The 12,186-nt window shown below is 46.0% G+C and overlaps 1 protein-coding gene across 3 annotated transcripts in view; it reads right to left on the reverse strand.

Annotated features, from left to right (window-relative positions):
• The window catches only part of TNRC6B (trinucleotide repeat containing adaptor 6B), a 754,281-nt gene extending 747,408 nt beyond the window's left edge, over positions 1 to 6,873 (reverse strand). For all 3 annotated transcript variants that reach the window (XM_082265794.1, XM_082265793.1, XM_082265791.1), the window contains exon 1: positions 6,774 to 6,873. In XM_082265794.1, the coding sequence (XP_082121920.1) occupies positions 6,774 to 6,808 (35 nt within the window). In that variant the 5' untranslated portion in view covers positions 6,809 to 6,873. The remainder of the gene's footprint in view (positions 1 to 6,773) is intronic.
• Between the last annotated feature and the right edge of the window lie 5,313 nt (positions 6,874 to 12,186).

Genomic DNA, 12,186 nt, shown 5'->3' on the forward strand with positions numbered 1-12,186 from the left:
GTACAGGGGCAAAATTATATCTCTCTCTGGATTCCATGCTCTCTGTTAATACAAGAAAAAAAAACGGAATTTTTGTAAAATCTTACCTGTAAAATTCCTTTCTCTGAGTCCTTCGACAGTCGCCGCCTCTTCATATTCGTCACATATGGGGTATTAGACTTTGCTCCGAAGGAGTAGCTAGGCAACAGAATATGTTAACATTAAAGCTTTTAACATATCCCACCCTCAAGGGGTGGTCCCCTCAGTCAATACCCTCCTAATTCCTGCAACCATATCTCAGTTTTAGTGGAATAGCAGTAGAGTATACAACCAAACCCCAAAAGAGGGGCGGGGGCGGCGACTGTCGGAGGACTCAGAGAATGGAATTTTACAGGTAAGATTTTACAAAAATTCCGTTTTCTCTTACGTCCTCCGACAGTCGCCGCCTCTTCATATTCGTCACATATGGGGACGTCCCAAAGCAGTGCAAACATGAGGGGTGGGAAACGCATCCGCGCCGAAAAGGCAACGCAGTCTCCGCATCAAAGAAAGGAACCTTACCAAAGGAAGGAAACCAGCTGGGCAACAGGAAAAACAAGTGCTCAACAGGAGCAACAACCCAGGAAAAGACAAATAACCAGGGGATAAAAAAAAAAATTATCCCAACAGCCAGAGGTCCCCAACAAGGGACCCTAGGGAATTGCCGCACTAAGAACCTTGCGGCCAAAGGAAGCATCCGCCGATGCCTGAACATCTACTTTGTAGAATTTTGTGAAAGTGTGCACGGTCGACCAAGTCGCCGCCTTACACACCTGGGCTACAGAAGCCCCATGACGACAGGCCCAAGACGTACTCAGAGATCTAGTAGAGTGCGCCTTCACAGGCACAGGGGGAACCTTCCCCTGCAAGGCATAGGCCTGTTCAATGGTCTGCCTGATCCATTTGGCGATGGTAGAGGCCGACGCCGCCATGCCCTTCCGAGGACCCTCCTGACAAGCGAGACATTAAAACTGAGATATGGTTGCAGGAAGTAGGAGGGTATTGACTGAGGGGACCACCCCTTGAGGGTGGGATATGTTAAAAGCTTTAATGTTAACATATTCTGTTGCCTAGCTACTCCTTCGGAGCAAAGTCTAATACCCCATATGTGACGAATATGAAGAGGCGGCGACTGTCGGAGGACGTAAGAGAAACATTGCTTGCTTTGGAAACCGCAGCTTGGCATTGCATGCTATTATTAAGCTTATATTCTACCAGAACACCCAGATCCTTCTCCACCTAGTATGTATGATGCATGCATATTCTTAGCCCCAAAGTGCATAACTTTACATTTATCAACATTAAACCTCATTTGCCACATAGTTGCCCAATGAAACAATGCATTGAGGTCATATTGTAAGTTGGAGACATCCTGTAAAGAAGTTATTCCACTGCAAAGCTTGGTGCCATCTGCAAAGACTGAAATGGTATTTTTAATCCCAGACCCGATATCATTTATAAAGATAATAAAAAGGAAGGTTCCCAACACTGAACCTTGGGGTACACCACTGATCACCTTAGACCTGAATCTCTGAATTCTATCTTTTAGCCAATTTTCTATCCAATTACAAACCGATCTTTCCAAGCTAGTAGACTTTACCTTAAGGCCCGTACACACGTGCAGATTGTCGGCCGAAAAGATTCGGCCAATTTTCGGCTTGTTAGTATGATGCTTCCGACAGCGCACTTTCGGCCGAAAAGAATCTGTCGTGCAGGCATTAAAATTTTTGTATGCCAACACCAGAGCGGCCGATTGTTCGCCAGTCAATACAGAATTCGGCCAACAGACAGCAGATTTGCAAGACTGGGCATGCTCAGAAAAGAAAAAACACAGGGAAAGTTAACCATCACATGACATCACTTCTGCAGTCGGCTGTAGTCGGCAGACAAAATTCTTGTGCAGTCGTTTGCACTTTTCAACAGACACAACAGCCCGGGGACAAAAGACGGCCAATCGTGCATTACACATTAGACGTGTGTGGGGAACTGTGTCAAGTATACTACGTCCACAGCCACCCCTCTGTCCAAGGTATTACTTACCTCCTCATAAAAAGAAATCAGGTTTGTTTGACAACTTCTTTCATGAATCCATGCTGTCTGTTGCCTAAAATATTTTTTTCCAGCAAGAACTCATCTATGTGGTTTTTTATTAAACTCTGCAGGATCTTTCGACTATAGAAGTTAAACTAACAGATCTATAGTTACTTGCCAAAAACTTTGATCCCTTTTTAAAAATAGGCACCACATTGGCCCTACGCCAATCTAGTGGTACTATTCCAGTCCTTAACGAGTCCCTAAAAATTAGAGACAAAGGCTTTGAAATTACAGCGCTCAATTCTTGTAGGATGCGTGGGTGGATGCCATCTGGTCCAGTCGCTTTATCCACCCTTATTCGGTCTAAATATTTCTGGACCATATCACTTTTGAGCCATTGTGGAACATTTTTGGGTTGTGTCAATACCATCCTCATTATGGTCATGAGCTCCCCCGTGCTCCTTTGTATATACAGAGCTGAAGAATGTATTTAATAAATTTTCCTTCTCGTTGTCCCCAGTCACTCACTCATGATTTTGTAAAGGGCCTACATGCTCAGACCTAACCTTTTTACTATTAATATATTTGAAGAATTTTTGGGGGTTTGTCCTAATATCTTTTGCAATCGGTCGTTCATTTTGAATTTTTGCGTCCTCGATTTCCTTTTTACATGTTCTGTTATAGTCTTTGTAACAATTAAGCAATGATAGTGTTCCTTCATTTTTTATATTTTTTAAAGCTCTTTTCTTTTTATCTATAGCTTTAACTTTGGCTGTGAGCCACATAGGTTTTATTTTTAGCCTTTTAAACTTATTACCCATGGGAATATACTTTGCAGTGAGTTTGAATAAAGTCTTTTTGAAAATTTCCCATTTCTGTTCTGTGTTTAATCGATGCCAATATTCCCTCCCAGTCTAAAACCTGGAGAGCAGCCCTCATCCTTTGAAAATTTGCTCTCTTAAAGTTAAGTGTTTTTGTATTTCCTGTATGCGTTATTTGCTTACAGCCAACATTAAAAAAATCATATTATAGTCACTGCTACCCAGACGTTCTTTTAAATGAACATTATTAATAAGCTCTTCATGGTTTGAGATTACCAGGTCCAACAGAGCATCATTTCAAGTTGGGGCTTCAATAAACTGCACCATAAAATTGTCTTGTAAAAGGTTTATAAATTTTTGCCCTTTAACTGTTCCAGCAGTGCCATTACTCCAATCAATGTCTGGGTAGTTAAAATCCCCCATTATTAACACTGTCCCAGCCCTTTCTATCTGTGCCAGGAGCGGACTCTCCACCTCCTCATTAATACTGGGAGGTCTATAACAAACTCCAATGATATCTTTGTTTTACGCACACCCATGTACATTTCAACCCATACTGCTTCAGACTCAGCACACTCTCCAACTAGGTCCTCTTTCACAATCACTTTGAGATCACTTCTCACATAGAGACAGGACACCACCACCACCCCTCCGTTTTACCCTGTCTTTCCGAAAGAGTATAGCCAGGAATATTAATAGCCCAGTCATATGAAGAATGAAGCCAAGATTCAGCAATAACAATTAAGTTACCTACGCACCACTAATGGGAAAGTGACAAAAAGCTCCTTATATAATTCCGAGAGAGGTTTCCGCATATCCTCAACCTGCACAACAGTCTCCAACGCAGATCTTTTGACCTCCACACGGGGAGAGCCAAACTGCGCCAGAAAAGCATGCCGGAGCTGAAGATAGTGGAATAGATATTGATTTGGCAAATTAAATCGCGCTTTCAGGGCATCAAAGGGGCAAAATTCTCCACCGAATGTAACATCACCCAGCGTTTTGACCCCCCTGGACGCCTAGAGAACAGGACCAGGAATCGAGGCAAAATGAGGAAATCTGGGATTCCACCACAGGGGAGAAGCCGGGGAGACTTCAGTCGCTCCAAGCTCCATCAGCGCCCGCATATGTTTCCAGGCTTTGATGGTGGAACGCATCGTCAACGTCAGAGGAAAGTCAGCCTTCCAGCCACGATGCAGAAGAAGACGGAGACTCTCTTAGGAGCCCAAAATAGCCGCCTCTAACACTGTGGTAGAATCCCCATCATCCCCACGAAGCCAACGGCGTGCAAACACCCCGTGCCCTGCTAGAAAATATTTGTATAAACCAGGTAAGGCAAGTCCCCCCCTGACCCCATGGCTCCTGGAGCACCTGAATGCCTATTCTAGGAGGGGAGCTACCCCAGACAAAAGACCCAATGAGGCTATGCACCCTGTGGAAGAACGAGCGGGGAACCCACACCGGAGAATTTCGGCGAATTTCTGAGAAAGTACAGGAAAACAGGGAGAATTTTCATCTTCACCAGATTAATACGCCCCAACACCGATAACAGCAAGTCCCTCCACACCTCAGCCCTGCGCTTAAAGACATCCAACAGAGATAGCAAATTGAGACCGAGATAATCCGCCACCCGAGCCGACACCCTGACCCCCAGGTAAGTGAACTCAGTAACCCATTAGCCAACCTTTTTTAAAAAGGGACACCTCAAAAAGGTAACGTACAGCAAAACGTTTGGGAACCACAAAGGGCAATTTTGGTTGTTCCATTCCTTACAAGAAAACCTGTCAAAATAAGGCACATAAAGAAACGGAGTACAATGAGATTTGTGCGTACCAAACGACACAGCCACGTCTGTGGCTACATCAGCCGCATCCTCCATTTTTAAAGTCTCACACATTGCAGTGATAAGTGCCTCTACCAGCGCTTTTTCATTCGCTGCTGCGTCCATGCAGGAATCATGCTCACTATGGGATGGATCTGGGGGTGGGATATTAAACAGGCAGCGTCCACAGCGGCATCAGGCTCAGAATCAGACGAGACAGCCTGAGCAGGGGAAGGCGGGGGACATTTCTTCCTGGGCCTTTGCCCACATGCCACTTCCACCCAGGACACTAAGGACTGCAGGACCGCCGTCAGTAAAACCATGGGAAACTGGGTCAGTGGGGGAGATGTGACCCTGAGGCTCCATAAAGAAAAGAAGACCTTGCAAAACGAAAAAGGAAAAGTAAGAGGAAACGGAAGAGGAAAAGTAAGAGGAAACGGAAGAGGAAACGGAAGAGGAAACGGAAGAGGAAACGGAAGAGGAAACGGAAGAGGAAACGGAAGAGGAAACGGAAGAGGAAACGGAAGAGGAAACGGAAGAGGAAACGGAAGAGGAAACGGAAACGGAAAAGGAAGAGGAAAAGGAAGAGGAAGAGGAAACGGAAAAGGAAGAGGAAACGGAAAAGGAAGAGGAAACGGAAAAGGAAGAGGAAACGGAAAAGGAAGAGGAAACGGAAAAGGAAGAGGAAACGGAAAAGGAAGAGGAAACGGAAAAGGAAGAGGAAACGGAAAAGGAAGAGGAAACGGAAAAGGAAGAGGAAACGGAAAAGGAAGAGGAAACGGAAGAGCTTCAGTTGTCTCCAGCATCTCCCAGACTAAGGGAAAATAGCCCCCCAGCAAACATGGCGGCCAACCAGAGACCAGCCAGACTAAGGGAAAATGGCCACTATCAGCTACAAGCAGAAGCTACAAGCACTAAAAGCATGCTGATCTTTCCTGCACCCTCTGCAAGGGGACCCACCTAAAAAGGTAGGAGACACGTGGAGGGGAGACTCTGCACCGGTCTCTGGACTAAGACCCCCCCTGCACTATAACCACACTGCAAACAGCAGGGCATGCACCTAGGGGTCTACTATACTGGGGCCCCTCCAGACTACCAGGGCTGGACACACATTATCCCAGGACCCATACAGATGGGGATAGTGGGGGAGACCCCAGGATATCTGCTGCATTCTCTGCCCTGGAACCCCCAGACTCTAGGTCAAGACAGGTGGAAATTGGAGAAGGGGAAGCCCAGCTTCGTGAGGGATTTAAGGATGGGAGGAGAGAACCTTCAGGCAGGTCCAACCGTCCCTGGAGGTTACCCGCATCCACCCCAAAGAAAACCACCAAGGGGGGAGAGGGGGGACTGTACCTACCCTTCCATGGTGCGGGTAACGCTCCAGACAGAACTCCTCGCCAACGAAGGGAGCTGTCAGCCAAGGGACCACTGGGACTCAGACCAAAGCCCGGTCATGTGAGACCCTGAGAGACGTTTAACTCGCGGGCCAACCTCTGTCCTTGAGGCTATGTTGCGGCTGACCTAGCGCATAGCTGCGTTCTGCAGGCGCTCGCTGGCTGGGCTGGGGGAACCACTAGATCCAGATTATCCAGCCCGTCGCCCAGCCCCACAGTTGAATGTAGATCTCCTGAGCTAAAACAAAAAAGAAGTAAGGAAGGAGAAAATTGCTAGGACCAGAGATCCCAGCCAGGAGCCTAGGTCCTTACTCCTGACTAGACAGATTAAAACTGATTACCTAGAGCAGAGGAGGGGGTTATATACCAGCTGACAGCGGCCCATGGGCGTAGCCAGGTGTTTTAGTGTTCTGCCTAGTCCTACTCCTGGAGGAGGCAATATAACCCACTAGTTATGATTTATGCAGCGCTGTGTCCGTCAATGAAAGAAAGAGAAAGGAAGTGTGAATTTTTTCTTGTAAACTGTGTTTTAGCAACAACACACCCAATACCATACTGCCATACACATTTTAGATAGTCTGCCCATCAACAAGGGTTCTGAGATCAGTGTAGCAGACATTTTTGCCATCTAGACACTAAAAGCCATTCACGTTCCAAATGTCAGTTATTGCTGCACACACTGACCTTGGGACAGCTTTCTTCAAGTGTTTCTCCCTCATTCATCTGCATGGGAAAGAAAAAAAATCGGTGTGCAAAATGGTGCAGAATCACACGCAGATATTGTCTAAAAACAAAGGAGAGAAGAAAAAAATAAATATAAAAACTTAAAATCGCAGACATTTAAAAATTGCACACACAAAGATGTACATCATTCAGAGTTGAAAAGTTTTTTTTTTTTTTTTAAATTGGTTTTAAATATTTTCTAATCACCCTTTTAGGTACAAGTGTTTTCAAAAATCATAGCGCATTCATCTTCCCACACCTGAACCCTCATAAAAGCAGTGCAAAAAAGAAAAAAAAAAAAAAGTCCGTATGCTAAACCTAGATTTTTTTATTGAAGGGGGAAAAAAAAAAAAAAAAACACTTAGGAGGATTCCAGTGTAAATAAGCCCCTAAGCCTGTTGCCAATCATACAATAAAACAGCAAAACGGACTAAACAAATGGTACATTGAGGCTTTGCTTCCACTAGTGCAACGTGTCATGCGACTTTGGACACAGTCGCATGACAAGTCACAGCCCATTAAGTTCAATGGCACCTGTTCCAATCTATTTGACTTAAAATTACAGCGACTTTAAAAAGGTACATGCACTACTTTGAATCTAAAAGCAACTATCTCATGTACACCTGCATGGCTTTGCCATGTCAAAGTAAAAAAAAAAAAAAGAAAAAGAGAACTGTCCGTTAGACTTACCGGTAACGGCGTTTCTACAAACCTTCCAGGACGGCAACACATGAGATGAGAGGTTCCACCCTACAGGAAACCCAATCAGTTCACAGTTGTTGCAAGGCTCCACCCTCTCCCTTGTCCCTCAGTTGTAAAAAAGTAGTTCTCCAACCGATTTACAAGTGATGTATAATCACTTACATACTTACCAACTATGTTTGCATTCTTTCCTCACCCTTTTAACAGGGCGGGAAGTAGGCCTGGAAGGTTCGTAGAAACACCGCTACCAGTAAGTCTAAACGGACGGTTTTCTCCTCTCACCTTCCAGGACAGCAACACATGAGAGGATAATAAAGTAGGGTGGGACCACTGCCTGCAATACCTTTCAGGCCAAAGGCTAGGTCTTGCTGAGACAGCACCTCCACTTGGTAGTGCTTCAGAAACGTGTCATGGCTGGACCAAGTGGCTGCACTGCGGATCTGTTCCCAGGAGCTCCTGCTTTTTCGGCCCAGGAGGTTGCCAGTGCTCTTGTTGAGTGTGCTTTCAGTTTTGCTGGCGCAGAAATACCTGAAATCTCATAAGACATGGTAATGGCTTGCCTGGTCCACCTAGAGACTGAAGGTTTTGATGCTTGCAGTCCCTTTTTTGGTCCAGAGTAGAGGATCAAAAGGTGATTAGATCTCAAACTCCCTGGTCCTCTGTAAAAAGTGAGGAGGCATCTCCCCACATCTAAACCAGGGCTCGACAAATTTGCTATGAATCTAGGAGCCAGCTAAAAAAGTTAGGAGCCAGTTTTTTTTTTGGTAGCATGGGTTGTCAGGGCAAGTAATTTGCGCCCCCTAACTAACTTACAGCAGAGTGGTCAGTCAATAACTCCAATGTAACGCATTACGTCAAGGTTATGGGCTGGCCAGAAAGAATGACATTAAAAACCTGATATAGGGGAAGCTCCTTTTTATGCTAATGCATCATGACTGCGGCATGTAAAATACCCTCATCTGCTGCCTATTGTAGCTTAAGGGTGGCTGTTGGTGGGTGGCAAAAACATGTCTTTACAGCATCCAACTGCACATCTAAATAAAGCCTTTGTGACATTTTAAATAAAACAAACACAGAAAAGGATGAAAGAAGTATTCCAGCGCTGCTGATCTTCTGTTGCCTCTTTGCAGCTACTTCCTGCCTGTGTGTCCCCCTGCGGTTATTGTTGATAATACACAGGGCTTTATCAGAGGACATAAAAAGATAATTTTTAAAGCATGCCTGCCTCATCTCCCCTCCTCCACCTCACAGCACACCTTAAACAACTTTGCACTATTAGAACAGCGGCTCAGTGTGTCACAGCATGGAAACATGAACACACACACAGGCAGCCCCCGTGCTCTATCCTCCACCAGAACCCTCCCCCCCTCCCTCATAGTAGTTACTGTGACAGTCTGCCTGCTAGGTCAGGTAAAGGGCACATAGGCTGCCGGGTCCTCCTCCTCATCACTCTTCTCCAAGGTCTGAACTCCCGCTGTGGTCTCTGGGGGGAGGAAGGCCAGCCTGATAAGGACGCTACGGGCAGCAGAAGAGAGCTTACTGAGCAGCCATTCTGGACCTTGCTCTGGCAGAGGAGAGGAGGCCAGCCCCCTCCCCTCTCAAGTTACACACAGCCGGACTTCAGATTACTGCACGGCTCCAGGGAAAACACGGAGACCAGGGAGGGGGAAGAGCGAAGCATCGGCTGCCTGACACTCTGAGCTGCGTGTCCGGGCAGTCAGCCAGGAGTTGCAGAGAGTGGGCTGGCGGCAAATCAGGAGCCAGGACGCGGTTTCTGGTCGCCATGGCGACCTGACGACCGGGGTTTGTCGAACCCTGATCTAAACAATGAAATTTCATTTCTTTTTAATTTCTAGGATTATCACAAAAGGATGGTATAATTATCTCCTGCTTTCTGTGAAAGGAAGATGCTACTTTGGGCAGATACAGAGGATCTGGCCTGAGGATAATCCTATCTGGGAAGATCAACATAAAAGGTTCTTTAAACAAACTTAAAGAGAACCTCTTCTATGGGTTCAAAAAGGCTTCTAGATAAACACCTCTAAAGCCCTAGTCGAGTCCCAAGGAGGAAACCTGTCTCTAGTGACAGGGGTAGCTTTATCCCTGGCCATTAATTTTTTAACTATAGGTTCTTTTGCAAGTCTCGCGTCTATAAAAACAGAGAGCTGCTATTTGTACCCGAAGGGCGTTAACCGCCACACGCTTCTCTACCCCATCTTGTAAGAAATCCAAGATTATGGGAACAGAGGTGGAAGAAATTTGTCCAAAATGTTTTCCAAACGTATAAGTATACTTTCCTCGTTAATGGTTTCCTGCTCAGGAGGAGTGGGTCTATCAAGGGTCTGCCCTTTTCTAAATTGCTTGGTATGGACCACCATTGCAGGGAGATTTTTACTGAGGGGTGAGGATTACCCTTTCGCCCAGGGACTCAAACTTTTTGTCCCAGGAGGAAAGGTGGAAGAATTGAAGGTCTGGAGTGTAGCTGCGCCCAGACTACTGCTGGGATGCCGGCTCACATGAGCATGCTAAATCAACCAGCCTGGTGTCTGTAGGACCGTTAACACCTTCTGGGTGTTTGATCTCACTTGGTCCGCTGATGGGCCAAAAATCAGTAGATCATCCAGGTAAGGAATTAAAGCTATTCTCTGGAGATGAAGATAGGCCACTGCCTCGGCCAGGACCTTGGTAAAAATCCTTGGACTGGCTGCTAGACCAAAGGGGAGTGCCCTGAACTGTCGATGTGCAGTCCCCTCATTGGTGACCACCGCAAATCTCAGAAAGGCCTGGTGTTCCGTATGAATTGGAACATAAAGGTAGGCATCCCTGAGATCCAAATTAGTCATAAACACATCTTTCAACAGGTTTTTGCGGACTGTATAAATAAATACATTCCATTGAAATCCTCTTGTACTCTAGGAAATTGTTTAAGTGTCTGAGGTTTACGATAAGGCGGTATTTTCCAGAGGGCTTGGGTACCACGAACACGGAGTAAAAGCCTTGGTAAAGCTGATGTTCTAGCACAGGGACTATCACTAGTTGTTCTGCCAGGTCTTGAATCCCATACAAAAGGGCTCTTTTTAGTCCATCCTTTGGAGGATGAGTTAAAATCACTTCTAGCGGGGGTATGAAAGCAAATTCTATGTGGTAGCCTTCCTGAATAAGGTGACAAATGTATGGACTGACTAAAATGTACTTCCATTGGGAAATTAAATAAGACAGTCTGCCCCCCACTTTGACTCTGGCATCACTTAGCATCTTTGGCGCTTGAGCCTGGAGAGGGGAAGAGCAAATTACTTCTTTGCCTGCCTCTACCAAAGCCCCACTCTTATTGGGCTCTTTTTGGCTTTGTTAACCTTGCCCCGGGGAGCACGAAAACATTTTCTATATCTCTCCCTTTTGGGCTTGCTAGGAAATGTCTTTCCTTTCTCAGAGGACCTGGACAACACCTCATCCAGGCCTCAGCCAAACAGTAAGGACCCTTCAAAAGGTAGCCCAGAAAGCTTCAACTTTGAAGTAAAGTCTCCTTCCCAAGCTTTAACCCAAATGGCTCTCCTTGCTGAATTAATGAGAGCGACGGTTTTAGCTGAGTCTATCACTGACTCAACCGCTGAGTCAGCCAGACGACAGGTTTCCCTATAACCGAAAGCACCTCCTATGACTTACTTCCCCGTGAAAGGTGTCTTGTAAGTTTTTCTATCCAGAAAACTGCATTCCTAGCAGCACAGGTTGCAGCCAGTGCTGGAGCCATAGTGGATGAGTTGGCTTCCCAGGCTTTCTTTAACAGAGATTCTGACTTACAATCCATGGCATCTCTGGTATTCCCTGTCTCCTCAAAAGAGAGGTCAGACCTCGTAGTCAATGGAGGCGTCCAATTTTGGACTCTAGGAATTTTTGCACCTCTTCCTCCTTAAAGGGGAATCTCCTTTTCCACGTCTTTGGTCTAACCAGACCTCTTTCAGGAAACTGCCATTCTTGAAGAATCAAATCTTTTAAGGATTGGTGAACAGGAAATACTTTGGATTGGTTTTTAACCAGTTCTTTATACATCTTATCCTGTGCCGAGGTCTCCTTGGGGAGGGGAGGGGGGGGGGGTTTCTGGGATTTCTTCTGTAGCATAAACAGCTTGAAGGAGTACCTTCAGATTTTCCAGACCAAACTGATTTTTGTTCAATTTTGTCTCCTCAGCCTCATTATCTGGGTCCACATCAATTTCCTCTCCAGAGCTAAGCTGAGACTTAACCTGACTTTCAAAGTTTCCAAGGTCTTCCTTGCTTGAGCAGGGGGGGGGGGGGTTGCGGAGACCCTGCGAACCAGGCAGAAAAGCAGATGAGCCTGCCTTGGAAAGTAAGCTCTCCTAAGAAGGGCCCTCTGTAGGGGTTACCTCATCCGATTCTGTTACCTGGGGGGGGAAGCTACAGAGGTGCGGATGGACTGGATAGTGGCTAGCATTACCTCCTGCACAGACTTGAGGAAATCTTTCATCAACCCTGAGGCCTCCTTTACCAGCCAGTTTGTTAATACACCTGTAACAAAAGTGCTTGGTGTGAGATCTGGGCCATCACTCCCCGCAATTACCACACTTCTTAGAGGAGCTAGTGCTAGCCGATACAGGGGTTGGTTTATCAGAGGCCTCCTGGGTTCCACCTGGGGATCCTGCAAGAGAAGAGGAGAT

This window comes from Pelophylax lessonae, assembly GCF_965119305.1.
Source record: "Pelophylax lessonae genome assembly, chromosome: 8".
Taxonomy (NCBI): Eukaryota; Metazoa; Chordata; class Amphibia; order Anura; family Ranidae; genus Pelophylax; species Pelophylax lessonae.